General features: G+C 40.1%; 1 protein-coding gene across 4 annotated transcripts in view; it reads right to left on the reverse strand.

Moving 5' to 3' along the window:
* Position 1: 1 nt before the first annotated feature.
* Positions 2 to 20,989, reverse strand: part of LOC133496189 (centrosomal protein of 128 kDa-like) — a 59,227-nt gene continuing 38,239 nt past the window's right edge. For 2 of the 4 annotated variants that reach the window (XM_061811444.1, XM_061811442.1), the window contains 3 exons: positions 19,985 to 20,093; positions 18,246 to 18,336; positions 11,792 to 11,852 (listed from right to left, as the gene is read on the reverse strand). In XM_061811444.1, the coding sequence (XP_061667428.1) occupies positions 11,807 to 11,852; positions 18,246 to 18,336; positions 19,985 to 20,093 (246 nt within the window). In that variant the 3' untranslated portion in view covers positions 11,792 to 11,806. Of the gene's footprint in view, positions 141 to 1,225; positions 1,259 to 8,105; positions 9,577 to 9,717; positions 9,852 to 10,662; positions 10,786 to 11,579; positions 11,630 to 11,791; positions 11,853 to 11,893; positions 11,964 to 12,566; positions 12,786 to 18,245; positions 18,337 to 19,984; positions 20,094 to 20,989 lie in introns of those variants that run through there. The other 2 variants (XR_009793736.1, XM_061811443.1) reach the window with 2 other exon arrangements.

The following is a 20,989-nucleotide window of genomic DNA, read 5'->3' on the forward strand; positions in this document are numbered from 1 at the left end:
GGAGTTCCGGCTTGGGAATTTAGAAAGTGTGAAAAAACGTGGACACGACCCCAAGTAACTGTCCGAGGTTTGTGTGCGCGCACACGCGCATGTTTGATCCATCGGAGTACTGACGACCCCCGACCTTGTCCGTTGTAACCCTGTAAAATACGATCACTGTCGTTTCGGCTGTTCGAAGCTTGCATGTGAGGTGTTACGTGATTTGGTGCTGGCATCTGTGTAGGGGAGGGACCTCAAGGAATGTTTGTCAGGAAGACGCATTTTGGGGGGGGGGGTCAGAATATGTAGCTTTCATAGACGTGGTTGAAGTACAGAAATGACATCCTTTGTTTTTTTTAATTTTGTTTTGTTTTTAATTTAATTTAATTAATATAGGCATTGTATGTTGAAAGATGGCAGCACACAACACTGTGACCACCCAGTCGGATGTGATACATCAAAGCATCTCTTTCTTACTTCTTCCTGTCTGCTTCAATGAGGATAACCATTATTTATTTCGTCTTCATATTTCCAAATACTGGATTATTTGCTCAATATTAGCTGAAATTATGTTTAGCGTATCGCTGATGATTTTGTCAAAAAAGGTACATTTATATTTTATTACAAGGTGATGTTCTTTGCTGGTAAATTTAAAGTTGTTTTTTTTTTTCCTTATTTTTATTTGGTTTAAACTCCCTACTGTAGCAACAGATTGAAAATATTCTTCTTTTACCAGAACTGCCTGGAGACAAAATATTCAAGATCTTTTTGTTGTTGGATACTGAATAAGACAACTTGTCTCACTTGGTTTTTCTCTTGGTGAATTTTTGACTGTGCTGAAACTGTCACTCCGTGGACTGTTTTGATGATTTGCACATTATGTATGCATTTTTTTTAAAATCAGAAACTAGAAAAAAAAGAAAAAACAGGAATAAAATAAGGACGACGATAATGATGATTTGATTCTGATGGGTTTGGAAATGTTTTGCCAGCAACTTACTTGACTTTCAGTTTCGTACCTTCCTTGGTTCATAACCGTGACTCCATTCTCAGAATTTTGTATTTGATTTTTCTTCTTTATTGTTGTAGCTTAATTTCATGTCTCATTTCTATGATGTTGAATACTGTTGTTTTTTTTCATTATTATTATTATTCAATTAGTTTTTGCTGGATTTCTCCATTCTCATTCATTTGCAAATCTTTCAATGTTAACTTTGTTTTTTTGTGTGTGTGTGTGTGTTAGTACTTGGCTCGTCTTCTGCTCCTTTGACTCAGAACCCTGAAATTAAAAAAAAAAAAAAAAATGTTGTTCCCAAACTTTTTCGATTGTGTGTGCACCTTCAAGTGAGGAGACAGAGATGCGCCGATGCCATCTGTGCTAGCAACTATTCACCAAAACACAATTTCTCAACCACTTTCCGACACTTCAATGATTTCCTTTTAGAGCAAACAGCAGTCACATTTCCATATAAATGAAATGCGTAGCTGAGTAGCTATCATTTACCTATAGATGATTATGTAAATGTATACACTGTTTGTCCATGCGGAAAGAGGAAAACGAGATGGGGTGAGAAAACATTTAGTGGAGGGTCCACACCAGTAGCAGCTGGCCTTTGTGAGTGCACGTGACCAGTTTACATGCCTCTTCTTTCCCCTCCGCTTTACACATCATTCATTTATATATATATATATTTTTTTATTGTTGTTGTTGTCCAAATGGTCGTTTATGGACCTGCTCATGAACTTGCAAAAGCCCATTATTATAGGACATCAGAGCGGCACGTGTGGTTCTTTTCAGCTCACGCCATGATTTTGTCATGATTACGGATTATCCTTCACTTTGATTAAGTTTTCATTGAAGAAACAATTCTGTTTTGACTTCAGTACAGTGGAAGTTCCATGGTTGAACCAATGGCTGACCAGTTCAGATTTGGGGAAATGGATTATTGGAAGAAAATCTGCTTCTGCTTCAAACTGTCACCACAATAGTTATTACTAACTGTACAGTAAAAGCAATTTTTATAACTATCATGTACAGTGAGTGTAAAACTATATTAGTCACTGTTTAAAATGTAAGAAAATCATTCATGGACAAGCGTCTGTGCCCCTGCATCACACTTTTTGACATTGTAGTCGGAAAACAAAGGCGTTAATGATTACAGAGAAAATGACCGCACAAGCATTTCGACTTTTGTGTTACCTGGAAGTATTGATTAAATTTCAATTGTGGGACTTGAAGGCCGTTGTTAAAAAATGGTTATCGGTTGATGTGAACTAAGATAAATTCCTATCGGATCATTTTGGTGGTGAATGCAGCAGAAAGGAGGAATAGTTGTAAAATGTACTTGATTTACTTGGCTATATAAAAATACATCTCATTATCCCATCCCAGCTGATTTTGTGTGGGAGGAATCGCAAGACTTGTTGCCTTGCAGTAGACAACTGTTTATACTCCCATTCATTTGCGGACAAATTAGAGCTTTCAGTTTAACTTACAAAGTAAGTTTTGGGAATGTGGGAGGAGACCTGGTGTCTGAGAAAAATACAAACACACATGGGGAGAATATACAAACTCCATACAGTCATGAGTCAGAGCAGCTCAGAGTATGGGTGATCTTGAAAGAAACAAAGCATTTTCGGGGGGCTAGCTTTTACATAAGCCTTTAGGTTTGAGTAGATCCTAACAGTAAATATAGTTCTGTGCCTGTGTACATACTGTAAAAAAATGGCTCTGGATGCATCTTCAGTGATGTTTATTGAATCATCTGGCACTTCAGATTTTTCAACGTTGCATATCCTTCCCCTGACGTTTTTTCTTTTAAGTCTCATTTCCTCACTACAAAGTGCTGATGGGAAATAGTACTTCCTTAATGTTATCTTTATCCATTATTCCCTTGTATTTTAGTGGTCTAAATGTGTGAATTCACTACGTGCATATAACATTTGTTCTATTTCGTAGCAGTCATTTTATTATGTACAGCACCTTGCTGCATCCCCCATCCTTCAGAAAGGCTACAGTATAATACTTTTCTGATTACTTGAAGATTCAAACTTAGACCCTGTCGGACACGAGTGTTAAATGAAAATCAATAGCAGTAAATGTGCATTTGGTGCTAGTTTGCCAGTAGCGAGATGACTAAGATCGAGTTAGTTGATTTCTTCTCGTTCTTGATGTTTAACATGACATGAGATGTCTCCTGGCTGGTCCACCATGGCAATGGCAAAGACATCGTTATACTTATTACAAGCTAGTAAACCAAAAATAATTTTTAAAGCAAATCTTTTGTGACGCAAGCCCTGGATAGTTTTTGATACACCTTGGATACTGTAGATCAGGGGTGTTAGACTCATATTTGCCACAGGCCACATTGTAGTCATGATTTCCCTCAGAGAACCGTTATGACTGTGAAACCATCTTCTTTTCCTTTCGGCTTGTCCCGTTAGGGGTCGCCACAGCGTGTCATCTTTTGCCATCTTAGCCTATCTCCTGCATCTTCCTCTCTAACCCCAACTGCCCTCATGTCTTCCCTCACCACATCCATAAACCTTCTCTTTGGTCTTCCTCTCGCTCTTTTGCCTGGCAGCTCTCTCGAATCTTATCTCCAAAACATCCAACTTTGGCTGTCCCTTTAATGAGCTCATTTCTAATCCTATCCAACCTGGTCACTCCGAGCGAGAACCTCAACATCTTCATTTCTGCCACCTCCAGTTCAGATTCCTGTTGTTTCTTCAGTGCCACTGTCTCTAATCCGTGCATCATGGCCGGCCTCACCACTGTTTTGTAAACTTTGCCCTTCATCCTAGCAGACACTCTTCTGTCACATAACACACCAGACACCTTTCGCCAGCTGTTCCAACCTGGTTGGACCCGTTTCTTCACTTCCTGACCACACTCTCCATTGCTCTGTATTGTTGACCCCAAGTATTTGAAGTCGTCCACCCTCGCTATCTCTTCTCCCTGTAGCCTCACTCTTCCCCCTCTACTTTTCTCATTCACGCACATATATTCTGTTTTACTTCGGCTAATCTTCATTCCTCTCCTTTCCAGTGCATGTCTCCATCTTTCCAATTGTTCCTCTGCATGCTCCCTGCTTTCACTGCATATGACAATATCATCTGCGAACATCATGGTCCAAGGGGATTCCAGTCTAACCTCATCTGTCAGCCTATCCATTACCACTGCAAACAGGAAGGGGCTCAGAGCTGATCCCTGATGCAGTCCCACCTCCACCTTAAATTCCTCTGTCACACCTAAGGCACACCTCACCATTGTTCTGCTGCCATCATACATGTCCTGTACTATTTTAACATACTTCTCAGCCACACCAGACTTACGCATGCAGTACCACAGTTCCTCTCTTGGTACTCTGTCATAGGCTTTCTCTAGATCCACAAAGACACAATGTAACTCCTTCTGACCTTCTCTGTACTTTTCCTCTAGCATCCTCAAGGCAAATAATGCATCTGTGGTACTCTTTCTAGGCATGAAACCATACTGTTGCTCGCAGATACTTACTTCTGTCCTGAGTCTAGCCTCCACTACTCTTTCCCATAACTTCATTGTGTGGCTCATCAACTTTATTCCTCTATAGTTCCCACAGCTCTGAACATCCCCTTTGTTCTTAAAAATGGGAACTAGAACACTTTTCCTCCATTCTTCAGGCATCTTTTCGCCCGCTAGTATTCTGTTGAATAAGTTGGTCAAAAACTCCACAGCCATCTCTCCAAATTGCTTCCATACCTCTACCGGTATGTCATCAGGACCAACTGCCTTCCCATTTTTCATCCTTTGTAATGCCTTTCTGACTTCCCCCTTAGTAATCATTTCCACTTCCTGGTCCTTCACTCTTGCCTCTTCAACTCTTCCTTCTCTCTCATTTTCTTCATTCATCAACTTCTCAAAGTATTCTTTCCATCTATTTAGCACACTACCGGCACCAGTCAACACATTTCCATCTCTATCCTTAATCACACTTACCTGCTGCAAATCCTTCCCATCTCTATCCTTCTGTCTGGCCAACCTGTAGAGATCCTTTTCTCCTTCTTTCGTGTCCAACCTGGTGTACATGTCTTCATATGCCTCTTGTTTAGCCTTTGCCAACTCCTTTGCCCTACGTCGCATCTCGATGTACTCCTTTCGCCTCTCCTCAGTCCTCTCAGTGTCTCACTTTTCTTCGCTAATCTCTTTCCTTGTATGACTCCCTGTATTTTGGGGTTCCACCACCAAGTCTCCTTCTCCCCTTCCCTACCAAAAGACACACCAAGTACTCTCCTGCCTGTCTCTCTAATTACCTTGGCTGTCGTAGTCCAGTCTTCCGGGATCTTCTGCTGTCCATCGAGAGCCTGACTCACCTCTTTCCGAAAGGCCGCACAACATTCTTCCTTTTTCAACTTCCACCACATGGTTCTCTGCTCTACCTTTGTCTTCTTAATCTTCCTACCCACCACCAGAGTCATCCTACACACCACCATCCTATGCTGTCGAGTTACACTCTCCCTACCACTACTTTACAGTCAGTAATCTCCTTCAGATTACATCGTCTGCACAAAATATAATCCACCTACGTGCTTCTACCTCCACTCTTGTAGGTCACTATATGTTCCTCCCTCTCCTGGAAATAAGTGTTCACTACAGCCATCTCCATCCATTTGCAAAGTCCACCACCATCTGTCCCTCAAAGTTCCTTTCCTGGATGCCGTACTTACCCATCACTTCTTCATCGCCCCTGTTTCCTTTACCAATATGTCCATTACAATCTGCACCAATCACAACTCTCTCGCTGTCTGGGATGCTCAGAACTACTTCATCTAGTTCCTTCCAGAATTTCTCTTTCAACTCCAGGTCACATCCTACCTGTGGTGCATAGCCGCTAACCACATTATACATAACACCCTCAATTTCAAATTTTAGTCTCATCACTCGATCTGATACTCTTTTCACCTCCAAGACATTCTTAGCCAGCTCTTCCTTTAAAATAACCCCTACTCCATTTCTCTTCCCATCTACTCTGTGGTAGAATAATTTAAACCCTGCTCCCAAACTTCTAGCCTTACTACCTTTCCACCTGCTCTCTTGGATGCACAGAATATCAACCTTTCTCCTAATCATCATGTCAACCAACTCCTGAGCTTTTCCTGTCATAGTCCCAACATTCAAAGTCCCTACACTCAGTTGTAGGCTCTGTGCATTCCTCTTTTCCTTCTGACGCTGGATCCGGTTTCCTCCTCTTCTTTGTCTTCGACCCACAGTAGCTGAATTTCCACCGACGCCCTGCAGGTTAGCAGTGCCGGGGGCGGGCGTTGTTAACCCGGGCCACGATCGATCCGGTATGGGATTCTTTAGATGAACGCTCATATTTGTTTGGCACAGTTTTTACGCCGGATGCCCTTCCTGACGCAACCCTCTGCATTTATCCGGGCTTGGGACTGGCCTACAGATTGCATTGGTTTGTGCCCCCATAGCGCTGCATTTGACTGTGAAACCATAAAAATCTTTAATTGCCCCATCATATTCTGACACAGAATTTTTGAGCTACTTTTGGAGTCTGAAATCAAGGCCAATGGGTTTTTCAACTTTTGTTCATGTTTGGTAACACAAAAATGCTCATAATAGTTAAATGCTATCATTTATGATATATGACAATTTAAAATTTTGGTACAGATTTCCACAAGAATCATGGACGTTGACATATGTGAGTTGCCTTTGTGGGCTACATAAAATCATGTGGCGGGCCGGATCAGGCCCCGGGCCTTGAGTTTGACACCAGTACTACATACTACCGTAAGTTATTTGCAAACGAACCACATGAAGAAATGAATGCACCCGATTTAGGGTCTGATTCTCTGATGTTTGTGGTTTTTATTAATTGAACAAATCATAATTATTTTAATGTAGCTTGGCGATGTACTTATGTACTGTTGATCCAGATGTTTTATTTCTTTGTGATCCAAAATGTTCATAGTCTCCGTTTAACCAAGTTTCAAGTTTTACTTCATCTTCTTATTCAATTCTGAAGTCAATTCCTGAGTCATTTTGTGGGCATAAGGAGATAAGACCCCCACATCAATGCAACGCAGATAACATGATTCATCAGGATGGGTCAAATGAACACATGCTTGTGCAGACTGAAGAAAAATACTGATGCAGCAGCAAAACATAAGCATAACTGCTGACTGAGTTAATGTTAACGTTAAGGTTTAAAAGAAAAGTTATATACAGTACTGCGAGATTCACCTAGGGTGCTAGTATTTATAGTGTCTGACTGCAGGATTTATTTATGGGGTTGAGCTGATCTAACACATCCACGCAAAGATACAACATCAAGGGTGTTTGTAATTAAATTAGATATCAAATACAAATTGTTTGTGTGGCTTTTAAAAGTTCTCAGAGTGAATTAATGATTCTCTCATAGCCACCTTCTGTGCTCATGTGACAACTGTAATTTGCCCCAAATCTTTGTTCTTATCAGCATTTATCAGGTGCAATTGCGACTTACTTGGTATTTACTTGGCCAGTCCTTGGCTGAACACATCAATGCGCCTACACCTTCATCTTAATACATTTGTTCCAAATAAAATGTTCCCATATTGCACTAATTACCTCAACTTAGTATTACCACATACTTCGGAGAAACTCCAGTTAGCCTTGCCCAAATCTTCACTTCAAGAAGCATTAAGCTAACCGAAAATAGTTTTGAGGGGAGCGGATAGTCAGCCGTATGTCCAATACACTTGCAATGTTTAAAACCCGAATCGCTACAAAGTTAATAGTGAGCTGCGGTAATGATTCACGCCAGGTTTGACGACAAAGTTCAATGGTTATTCTTGATGGCCGTTATTACACAACCCATCAATCCTGCTAATGCTGACTGGATAGTTAATAATTCAGCCAATTGCTGCACCGACAATTAATTAATTACATCTGATAATGGATTTTCTAAACAGATTTTTGTGCAGGTGATTACATTAGCGCAACCCGAAACACATCTAGAGATCCCTTTCTACATTAAAAACCTCCAGCTAATGAAGTGCTTTATTCCAGTCCATCAGCTTACATAATGTTTTCATTTCAGAGTCGTACCGGCACATCAGGGTCAATTATTTGGCAGTTAGATTGAAATACACACCTGATTCTGTCTTTTCCGATTCCAGTCGAAGCATTCTGGAACATTGTGTTCTATCATATTGCACCCACGCCTGCTGAGGGACTTTCAGATACCCTGATGAGGTCAGAAAGAAGATTTGTTTTTGATTGTAGTAGTAATGGAGAATGTTTTTGCCTGTGTTACATTTACATCTTAACATACTTAAACATTTTCTTTCACCTGATTATTTTCTTAATTTGGAGTGGATAATCAATGAGCATTTGGAAAAATCAGTATACCCCCCCTTCCAGAAGATCTGGAGCGTCTCGATATGGGCATAGGACCGAGTGCACTTTTATATCATAAAAAGTAAAAAGTACTCGCACTCCGAGCTGAAGGACTGTGAACACACACGTAATTGTGTGGTGAAAATAGATGGATGGATACTCAGAAATATAGTTAAGTACAAAAGTAAAAACGAACTTTATAGTCAGGCACAAAAAAAACCATTACCAAATGTAGAAAAAGTAAAGAATACCATAATTTCCGGCCTATAAGACGAAACCTTCCACGCGCTTTCAACCCTGCGGCTTATGTGGTGATGCAGCTAAGTTGTGCATTTTTCTGACGGCCGCAAGGGGGCACTCGAGCGGAAAAGGTAAGAGTGACACCGGTGGAATATATGTGCCAAGGAAGTGACTTTTACCGGTATGTTTTTTTTTACCGGCCCTGTTAGCCCTGCGCTAGCCTGTTGCTGCTGTGTTACTGCCGGGTCTCAGTGATTTTTGCCAGTATGTTTTTTTTTTTTAACGGGCCCTGTTAGCACCGCGTTAGCATTAGCGCCACGCTAGCATTAGCGCCACGCTAGCGTTAGCACATTGCTGCTGTGTTACTGCCGCGTCTCAGTGATTTAGGTGTGTTTTTTTTTTTAACCGGCCCTGTTAGTGTTGTCCTACCGTGTTGTTACTGCGTAGCTGCTGCGGCTGTTTTTTTTTTTTTTTTAACCAGCCCAGTTCGTGCTACTGTGTTGTTGCTATGTTAAGCTAAGGTATTAAAACTTTGACAACTCTTTCTGTGTACCGTCTTTCTTTGTAAATATCTTGTTTCAACCTGGGTTTCAATGTGGGACTTGCGGCTTTTCATCAAATGGTATTTCCTTTAAAAATGTACTGGGTGAGGGTTATAATCAGGTGCGCTCTGTAAAGGCCCTAAATTACAGTAGTTAGAAAAAGAAATACTCAAGTGCAGATATCTGACAATCTCCTTAAATCCTGTAACAAAGTATTTGGACATTGTTGCTTTCCACAGCTGTCTGCCGCGAAAATGGGAAGCATTGGCGAAACTTGCGTGTGGATGGGTATACGTTCTGTTACATCTGCTACAAAAGTAGTCGGCCCCTGCTTGACAATGCGAGTGGATCCAGTAGGAATTCCAATGGGATCTCGGTGGCAGCGGCGGCAGCTTTGTTCCCCCGGGGGTACCGACACAGACCATAAGTCAGTCCCTGCTCTGCCTGTACACACCAGATGGGACACAAGCCTACATGGATTGTGGGAGTGTAGGAAGGGAAGTTAAGTGAACCACTGGCTGGCAGCAGCTGCAAATTACAACATTGTGAATGATAATAGCACACATTATTTACAAAATGCTTTACCAGTTCAGGATCACTGGTGAGCTGGAGCTTGCTCGAGCTGACTTCGAGCGAAAAGCAGAATAACCCCTGTGGATGCCATGGCCAGCCGGTCTCAACCAGTCAGACTCACATTCGCGCCATCACTGAGGTGGGAACTGAAACCATTGAATTGATAAATCTCTGGAAATTATTACAAAGGAGTAAACATTTGCAGCGGTTCATTTAATAGAACCTATTTAATCAACGGAATACCTGAAATACACAAATGCAATATAACCACTTAGTACAAAGAACAAATCTGATTAACATATCCCATCAATTTCATTTGTAGTGATTTGTTTATATTGAATAGATGTTGGGAACACTGTATAATTGGGAATGATTTGCTATTAAACAAAGCAAAAGATAGTAATTTGGACTTTAAACAGCAGCTACAAAAGAATTTGTTTGTACTCGTCGCCCTAATTACAACGGCGATCCCTGATCACCTCATTTCGTGTACTATAATGGTGGTGGGCCGGCCCAGATGGACACGTTACATGCTGTTTTACAGTGGTTGTATCAAGTGCTCGTTCGAACACGTAATCCAGCCACATTTTGTGATTAGCTTCTGTAGAGGTATTCAGAAGCTATTAAATGAGCAAAAGAAACCTAAATACAGGTACAGTATGTAATATAGGGCCGTACAGTATACAAGGCATGAGTGTGTAACTTCAATTTGTTAGATGCAAAGAAAAAAAAAACATTTTAGATAATTCATAATAAATCATTTTTCAAAACATTAAGTACGAGTTCAGATTTCTTAAGAACTGTAATTTGTTGAATGAGAATAATGTTTTTTTTGCATTTACATTCCCCAAGCTCCCTTCTGACACAAACCGGGTGAGTCACCTTAAAATATCAAACCACAAATAACCAAAATGAATAAATAAATGAAAGGAAAGAAAAGATTATCTACATACATACCAATACTTGATCCATATGTCTTTAAGTCATCATCATGTCCCGACAATGATGTCATGGAAGCCCTGCGCTTTCAGAGAGGCTGTACTCCAGGTCACCAGCAGGATATTTAAAGTGGAAAAGCTCCTTGTAGATTAAAAAAAAAAAAAAACTCCACTGGCGCCAATATTTGTTGTCAGTTATTAATATAAAAAATGTCAACCTTGGGGTAATGTCTTTGGGTGGTCACTGAGGGTAGTTTACAGTGATGAACCAAGTGTGTCCCTTAAAGTCAGCACGAGCCAGCCATTGCTAGGCCGTTCACTGCATAAAAATGTGTAATAAGACGTTTCATCGTTAAGGGAAAGTCGACTTAGTCCAGCCTATGGAGTGCGGAGTAAGAAAATTCCATGGGAAAAGGTGGACGACATCTGCTCTGACCCAGAGTGTATACCTGGCATGGCAGATTTGAGTGGGCAGCAAATGTGCCCAGCCAGAAACGCGTGTACACTACATTGTACATGGGAGGAATGTAGGTACGGATATCAGATTTTTTTAATTTTAGTTATGTATTTATTTATTTATTTATTGGGACTAGGCAAAACTGAAGTACAGATGTCTTCGATACATATCTAGTCTGGTTGTTAATTGTTGAATAGGCTTGCCAGATGATTTCCGACACCAATCATATTTTTATCCATAGGGAAAAGAGGCCTGATTACGATCTGAAAATAGCCCTTTTTTTTAATACAGTACTCAAGTTGCAGTGTCATGATGTATTTCCCACTTGGGCAGCGAGAGAGCAAAACAGTCTGAATCATGTCACTTGAACCATGCAGCGGAAATCCAAGCTAAGACGTAAAAAAGCAGTGTGATATTTTATACATGTAGCATCTTGACATAATGGATTTTTTTTATGTGTGGAAAAAAAGGATATTGACCTGGTGATGAGTAGTGGGTGTAATCCGCTTTTCACCCAGCTGCGACCAATCTGTTTAATAAACCACAATTTATTGTCAATACTGCAGTTTGACATGAGTTTGATTGACAAATTAGAAATGTTCACAGGAGAATAAAAAAAATAAGGCAGACTCAACCGGAGCTCTCTTTTCAAGGTGTTAAACCTCTCTTATGTCGTCCAGTCTGCTCACTAGTAATTCAGTGGTTGCTATGGAGCTTTGTTGTTCATATTCGTGCAGCGCAACACGAGCCCACTGTGAAGGCCGTAAAGAGATGTGATGAAGCTCCCACTCACAGTGCCAGGAGGTCATCTTGACTGCTTCTCCAAAGCGATCACATGTGGAAACGACACCGCTCATACGTGTCTGTTGCATATTCAAAGAGCAAACACTGAATGCACATGCCTCATCTTATTTTACACCAGGTTATCAATACAAACGGTTGCAAAGCAATTGTACTAAAATGTATTATCATAATTTTTCAAGTATAATGCGTCCTGAAGTATAATGTGCACCCCCAAAGTTGATCCCCCCCAAAAATCAGGAAAACCCTTCTACCAATGTACAATGCTCACAACCAATTTACCGCTAACCACTATGCTCAGAATATTAGGAATGATCTGTATTTATATTTTGTTAGGTTTGTACTTGTGTTGTTTTTCCAAAAAATGTCCGTACAACAATCATGAATAATAATCATTGTGCATGTGCTAATGTAGCGGTAATATAATCCTGGGACAGGCTGAAGGACACGTTTGTCCTGGTCCCAGTAATTGTCAGAACAGAATCAATCAAACAACTAAAATAAATGCTCAATGATGCCACAACATTTTAATACTGTTGATAACACATATTACAGTCTTAAAAACATTAACACTGTTTATTAAACACTGCATTAAATATTTGTGCATAAAACATTTGTGCATAGTGCAGTTTATTCACTACATTACACATCCTTGGCCAAGCCTTCAGAAGAAGCATCTGATCATCTCCAATCCAAAAAAGATCCATAGTAGCTACCTTTGGTCCATCACTGTTGAACTCATCATTGATGACTTGAAACATTTTTTTTTTTCCCATCCTAAGTGTTTGGGTTGCGCAGCGCAGCCTCTCCACCTCCATTCGGCCCCAATCTGTAGCAGCTTTCACTATGGCGTCAGGTGGTTATCAAAACAACGTGAGCTCAAACTACGGAGAAACAAGCATAATGGGCACATTTTTAAAAAAAGGCGAGCGTCTCAATTGTGTGCGCTCTCACGTTTGTTTTTGTTTTTTTTTTTATGTCCCCATGACGCTCGCATTACGCAGTTGGTCACGTTGTTTTGATACCCACCAGAAGTCATTCAGGTGAGCTATTGTTTTTTTGGACTGCGCCGCTATTTCCAGTTTGCGGCATCATTGACACGAGTGATGACACATTTCTTTGAAAAGCAGCTGCACAACTAGCCGTTGCAGTCGGCATTTTTTTGTCTTAGTTTAAATTAAAACAAACTCACGAGCAGTCATTTCTGATCTTTGGTGCAGTAGCAACAAGCATGTTAGGCTAACAATTATAAAATGCAAGCTCTCAAAGGAGCTCAGGGAGCTCAGGTTGGGGGCACACATTCCCGTAATATATATAAATGTGTAACATAAGACATCAAATATCATATCGAAATGTATATGTATGCATTTTTTACCATCTATGTACCTGCATATGACTATACAATATGATTGTATTTTTTACCTAAATATAATGCGCTCTATCAATATTCTGAAATAATTTTTGGGAAAAATTGCGCATTATTTGTGAGAAATTACAGTATGTTTTGTAAGCAGGGGAAAACAACGCTAAGACTCAGCGCTTATTGAGTGGCTGTGCCTGGATGCCTCTCAGCCTCCGGGCTAAAGCAAAAAAATCGGAGCACGGCAGCCTGATTGAATGGCTTGTAACACGAGTTAAATAGGTTTGCTCTAATAGGAATGAGTTTGGTGACGGCTGCAAAGGATTTCACTTGCGCCCTGGCGGAGGTAAGTAGCTGTGGACAACACTTTTTGCGATTGGCTACAAGAAGCGGATGCTCGGAGGGATTTGCATTTAATGGCTGTTTTAGTGAGGAGACATTCAATGAGCCCTTACAATGTATTCATGAGACCGGTTTCATGTGAGTGTTTGCAGCGTGTATGCACCTGATTTATTTTAAACCTTATCGTGTCTACACGGTGGCACTGAAGCCTTTAAAATGCAACAACCTGCTGTAATGGACATTGAGCATCTGGCCGTGCCATTGTGACTAAAATAATTAGCTAAATTTTAGGGATCGTAGTGCAATTACAGCATAGACAACTACACCCAAAAACAACTAGTGTATCAACCTTCCTAAGATTCATAAAGAAAAAAATACATCCAGTTTGCCAGACTTTTATAACACACACACAGCTTAGTTTTATTGGTTTCAATAAAATACAGAATGTAATTCCTTTAAAGGTTTAGGAACAAATTGTATCCTTTCCAAAATGGGGCATCTAGAACATGTGACTGGATTTAAAAAGACTTTCTTCTGAAGGATCTCATTCCATCTAATGCAAGGATGTCATTCTCATTTGTTGGAGTTTCGGTTTCCCTCAGAGGGGCGTTATGATTGCAAAACTTTCAAAATCTTTAATGGGCTCATCATATTTACACAAAGAATTTATGAACTAGTTTTGGAATTAGAAATCAAGGTTAATGGGGTTTTCAACTACTGTTCATCATCAATACTTGAGCCAATTTTATTTATTTTATTTTATCAGGAATCATGCAGGCAAGCCATCCCCATTGACGAGATTTGTAATGTCTTTAAAGGTCCACTGTCATGAAATGGATGATTTTTAGAATGTTATTAATGAAAAAACGCCAGCCGGTATGGACCCATCCGTTTTTTCACCATAAAACATGATTTTGACGTGTATGGCTTTTTGTAATGAAAATCCTCTCGAAGGATTTCTTTTCGAGAAGAAGCAGGAAGTGACGTACAGGGTAGTAGCGCACTCAAGCGGGCTCGTATGTTTCTATTAGTTTCACCTGCAGGAAGGTAGCTTTTTGTTCTTTCGTGTTAGCCAAAATGCTGCCTCGTTGCATTGCTGGATATTGGTTAAACACTCGGGAGGATGGATTCGTACTTCATACTTTTCCAAAAGACCTGGTTCATTGTGAAAAATGGATTGCACAGATGCAAAGGACGAGAGCTTTGTGGGTTCCAAATCACTGGTAGGCGTGTATATAGCTACTAAAAAAAAAATAGTTTGGGGGGGGGCGTAGATGGATGGAAAAAGATGACACACTGTGGCGACCACTAACAGTACAAATTGAAAGAAAAAGAAGAAGGGGGACGTAATCCATAAGTCAGGGGTGCTAAATGTGTCGATGTGCCACCCTAGCCGAAGCTGTGATGGGCGGACGCGGCGCCGCTGGGGTGACTCGTCATGGCGCCAGGCCGCGGTGGTTCATCTCCGCCGCGGAGGTGGATCGGACAGGGAGCTGGCTTGGCCGCAGCGTTGTCGTCGCTCACGGGTGCATTGTTGTTTTTATCACCGCCACGGACGTGGATCAGGCGGGGTGGTGGTTTGGCCGTGATCCGCATATCATCTAAATATGGCTCGAAACGAAAGGGTAATATTGCCCCGGTCACTTCACTTGGTTGTGTGTCCTATTCTTCAAAAAGAGCTCCTGTCCCATTGTGACATCACTGATAGGAAATGCAGCCAATATGGTTACCACTTGAATGTGGGACTTTGCGCATGGATAATGCGCTCTCCGCTCATATTTATTTTTTTGTATAGACATTGAAGTGAATAATGTTATATGTATTTTTCATTACAATATTTTAAAATGTTTATAGGCATGACACTGTGTCAGAAGGGGCGTGTTCATCTCCATAGTAGGTGGCATGTTTTCAATGGCGAATGTCCTAGTGTGACATCACGGACAGGAAATGCAGCCAATATAGCTACCACTTGAATGTGTGACTTTGCACATGGATAATGCGCTCTCCGCTCATATTTATTTTTTTTTTACAGACATTGAAGTGAATAATGTTATATGTATTTTTCATTACAATATCTATTTTAAAATGTTCATAGGCATGACACTTGGGCTTGAATGTGAATATTGATTATCATTAGACCAGTGAAAACCTTTACTAAGGATCTCGATTTCATTAACTTCACTGTATCGAATGGACATTGTTAATGGACTTCAGCGGCGTGCAACTTTAAGTGGGTACATACGGTACATACCGAGGCCAGCCAATCGCTCTTCACAAGCGTTTTGACCACTTAACATGAAGATGATAAATCCACTTAAAATTGTAGAAGAATGTGATTATGTATGCGCTTATAAAACTATGTGACCCGGCTAATTGCCAAATAATATTGAATTTATATTCAATTTCATTAAACCTCCAATTTGTTTTTTATGTGGCTCCAAGTTTATTTTATTTTTAAATGGTGGCTTCACTCTTTAAAATTATTTTTCTCTGTGTTCAAACAAAGAGTGAGCCCGTGCAAAGCTGTGATTGTATTCATTAGCATGTGTCACCTGACAAGCTGGACTAATGACAGGGCGCGGCGTAGGTGGGGAAACGAGTCCGCCGGGAGCGGCAGAATGGATCTGTGTGTCGAAATGTGTTTTGCTGCCTAATACAGTGGAGATAAGCAGGCGCTTCGTTCGCCGTGAAGTTACAGTATTAAGAAGCACATTACGGAGCTGGGGCCTTCGCTGAGTAGGAATGAATGCTAAGCCCAGCAAATGTGATTTATCTAGGCAAGCGCAAATATCAAATTGAACATAATCTGTTTGGAAATACATAGATGAACCATCCTCAGAGACACTTATCAGACAGCTTAAAATAATACATTTCTCTCACCATCCATCTATATTAAGTGCGCGTCTCATTTCAATGGCGGAAGTTTTCATTTTACTAAAGAGTAGGAACTCTGGGTAATATTCACAATGTTTTTACAAGCAACAGTTTGGCTTCGCAACTCGTTTTGGTTCGAAGGGGAGCTGACCGATTTTTGGGGCTGAAACCAATACAAAGGGGCTAAAAAAAGGTGATACTGTACATTGGTCAATGACCGATAAATGAAATAAGAACATTGCGCTACATAGAAAAAAAACATATATATATATATATATATATATATATATATATATATATATATATGCATGGTGGATCAACTGTGAAGCCTTGGCCTCACAGTTCTGAGGTCCCGGGTTTGATCCCAAACCCGCCAGTGTGGAGTTTACATGTTCTCCCTATGCCTGCGTGGGTTTACTTCGGGGACTCCGGTTTCCTCCCACATCCCAAAAACATACTACATTAATTGACACTCTAAATTGCCCCTAGATATGATTGTGAGTGGCAGTTTTTGTCTCCATGTGACCTGCGATTGCCTTGCAACCAGTTCAGGGTGTACCCTGCCTCCTGCCCGTTGACAGCTGGTATAGGCTCCAGCACTCCTGCGATATATATATTAGTATAATAAAATATGATTTCAAAGAACCAGAACACGACGAACTTCAGTAAAATAAACTTTATTAGTAACACGGTCAACATAGCGACTGTTAAATGAATTGTAGACTTGTGTTAGATCAAACTTTTTTTGCAGCCCTGCCTTTTTAGAGATGAAAGTTTTTAATAATGAAAAGTGTTCATGGTAGTCATAATAGCCCCTAGGGGTCGCACCCCCATTTGAAAACCACTATTAGATATCTTTATTTCCTTTTACAAAAATGCAACTCATGAGATTAAAATTCTATATCACTCTTAGACATTTGTGAAAATACAAGATCTCGTTGATGTGCCTTAACAGTTACATATTGACCAATGGTCGTTTCGGCTGGCTCTAGTTATAAGCTAGTTTGTCCCGAGGATGTTCCATGAAACCCATTTAACCCTTTTTTAATTACTCGAGTAATCGTGTTGCTACCTTAGTAGATAGTTATCTTCCCTATGCTTACTTTATCTCTTTAAAAGCATGCTGATCAAAAGAGATTACTGTATAAAGACGAATAGTCATACAGTGGGCTCCACAAGAAGGTAGTTGGCTCTTGTTTGATTTAGTCAATGAAATATTTAAAGAAAAAGTATGAATACGTATCTCTCAGCGGGAGAAGCTGCAGTCTCTTGCTGCAAAGCAAACCCTTTGCAAACAAACACTGAAATAAATCAACACCGGCGGATTCGGGGGAAAAAAATGGTAGGCCCCATCAGGATTTATTTGAAGTGCGTAAACTTCTTCACAGTTCACAAAAAATAGACTTCTGTGTTTCTTTTACAAATATATAACACACTATTGCTATCATGATGACACAATGTTCAAAGATATGCAAAAGGCACTGGTGCGCTCTGTTCTACTGAGCCATTGCAGTTCCAAACACATATACCCTATGTACTGACATAAAAAACTGAGTGAATAAATAAAATTAAGGTATGAAGAATCAGGAGTGCCCTTTTACTACAGTCTCACTATTTTGGGGATGGCACCATGAGGGGGTGAGTTTGAGGTAGTCATAAGACACGCAACTACAGTCCAGTTATTGTTTGATGTGTTTGAACACCTGTCCAGTGTGTGCACATGCAAAAAAATTAAAAATCAGCAGCAATGAAAGAAAAACAAGTTTACTTGTGGTTGAGGTGTGAAGAATCTGTGAGAAACTTGGCTGCATTGACTGCAGAGTCGTCCAGGTCGGAAGTGGTCAGGTGTTTGTGCGGCGCTGGGAGAAAATGTTCAAATGAGAAAATCTCTTAGTTCTGCAGTTCTCAAACAGGTTTTCAATTTACAATGAACTAGCTGGAGCCATGACATGAGAATGTGTGGTCACGTGGCAAAAGGAGCCACGCTCAGTGACCACCCTGCTTTCCTGTATTTTTCATTTTATTGTTTTACACTTACAACCTAGAAGTTACAAACCCAAACTTGCTAAAAATGTTGTTCAAACTATCATGTCATCAACCCACAGTTATGCTTATTATCGCAGCAGATGCAGGGAATTCGCTAACTGTTCTCCAGATTTGGACACGTGACTTTCACAAGGCAAGCATGAGTTTTGACAATAACTCTGGTCGACAGCAGAAGGTGATATTACCCTAGATGGCACCCCCCAGAGATGGATGAACATGTATGAAATAATCAGTTTAAATGAAATTCTCAATCAGAATATCATGATGAGACGAGTGCTGGCACATACAACGTATTCTTGGGAGGGATAACGTTTCAGTTTAGTACCACTTTCCTGGTCTCGTCCGATGAACTCAAAGCAATAACAAAAATCTTGGGTGTTTTTAATAGTCGAATCATTCAAACTGATCAAGCTTTGTTCCACTTGTCTACATTGTTCATCTACTAAAAAGAAGGCAACTACTTCCACATACTACCACGGTTACAATTTCTGTCCTGAGAATGGAAGTGACTTTTTTTTACAATTACTTTTATTTCATGTTTTTGGCAACATGTTGGATGACTGGTCAGCACATCTCCTTCACAGTTCTGAGGACCCGGGTTCAAGTCTGGTTCTGCCTGTGTGAGTTTTCTTCAGGTATTCTGGTTTCCTCCCACATCACAAAAACATTCATGGTAGATTAATTGAAGACTAAATTGCCCGAAGAGTGATTGTGAGTCCAAATGATTGTTTGTGTCCTGTGACTAGCTGGGGACCAGTTCAGGGTGCCCGTAGATACCTGGAATAGGCTCCTGCACGTCTGCAACCCCAGTGAGGATAATCGGTACAGAAAATGGTGAGATGGTTGGATTTTACCTTAAATCGTTCTTATACTTGCAATTTTTATGATCACACATTTTTTTAAATTTGTCTTGAATTACCATTTGAAGATAAGTATAGTGTTGGAAAAATTTTGAAAATACTATTGTGTTTTCAAACAAATTTTCAACATCTTCTTTATTATGCTTGACTTCTAGAAGAATAGGCAACAGAAATGAATATCTCAGGCTAACATCAGTTGAGAACCACTGTTTTAGTTCCCATTAGCAAGTTCTGATAAATATCGATCAGCCTACAGTCCTCGGTACTTGATATTGGAATTCTGGTCTGAGGGACATTGGATATTTTCATGGATAACTAAACTTGTATACTGATCTATTTAACAGCCATGTTCAAACTAGCAATGAGTAGTTGCATTAAATGTTCTCTGACAAATAATACGCAAATGATCTTGTATCAGATACCATTCTTTGAGAATATTCCAGGAAATCTAGTAGAAATGGTTGAAACGTTGTTAGAACGGTTTAAAACTGATGTACTGCAGGCAAATATCTGTGGCTTCTTTAAGAACTAATTATATTTTGTAGTATTTGTAAACAGAGTGAGATAATTGACTTTTTTTGTTAATAAAACTAAAACTCACACAGTGTATTGGATCGCACAGAGCTCCCAAGAAATGTGTGGGGGCTCTTGACGGAAGAAGCCAGAACAGCTAGTCTCATACTCCTGGAGGTGGCATCTAACTTCTCGTCCTGAAAGACACGGCATGCTTGTTAAAGAAAACAAAATATACAAGAAATACCTCTCAGCTTCTGTCATATCTGTAACGTTTGTATCATTTTTCACTGACCACACCCAAGCCTGTTAACTTTCAGACATGTTCAATCAAGAAATGAGTTAAACAGAACCTGTTTGAAAAAATGAAGTCAGCCAAAAGCCAAGATATTCAAGAACACTCTGGATAGGGTCACAAAGCCATTTTTAAAAGGTTTAGGATTCTAGTGAACCACGGTGAGAGCCATTATGCTCAAATGGAGAAAACATGAAGCAGTGGTGAACCTTCCAAGGAGTAGCTGGACAACAAAAATTACCCCAAGAGCACAGTGACGACTCTTCCAGGAGGTCACAAACGAACCCAGGAAAACATCTAAAGAACTGAAGACCTCTATTGCCTCAGTTAAGGTCAGCATTCATGACTCAATGGTAAGGAAGAGACTGGGCAAATATGAGGTAGTCAAAGTTGAAAACCACTGCTCAACAAAATAAAAAAAAAAACAAGTGCACTTTTGCAAAAAATCTGAATGACTCCCAAGACTTTTGGAAGAATAACTATGGACTGATGAAATGAAAGATCAGGACCTGGATGTCTTGCTGTGCTTGATGACTCGAATGAGATTGAAATGCTGTGGCATGATTTTAAAAAGGCTATTCATACTTGAAAACCCCCATTGTTGAATTTTGAAATATCCCTACACAGATGTAAAACATTCATTGATAGTTAGAGAAAATGCTCAATCTCAGTTGTCACTGCTAACGGTGGTGCAATAAATTATTACGTTTAGTGGCCATTACATTTTCACAAAGGGCCAGGTAGCATTGAATTTTTTTTTCATTGATAAATAAAATCACCAATTAAAAACAGCATTCT

This window comes from Syngnathoides biaculeatus, chromosome 23, assembly GCF_019802595.1.
Source record: "Syngnathoides biaculeatus isolate LvHL_M chromosome 23, ASM1980259v1, whole genome shotgun sequence".
Taxonomy (NCBI): domain Eukaryota; kingdom Metazoa; phylum Chordata; class Actinopteri; order Syngnathiformes; family Syngnathidae; genus Syngnathoides; species Syngnathoides biaculeatus.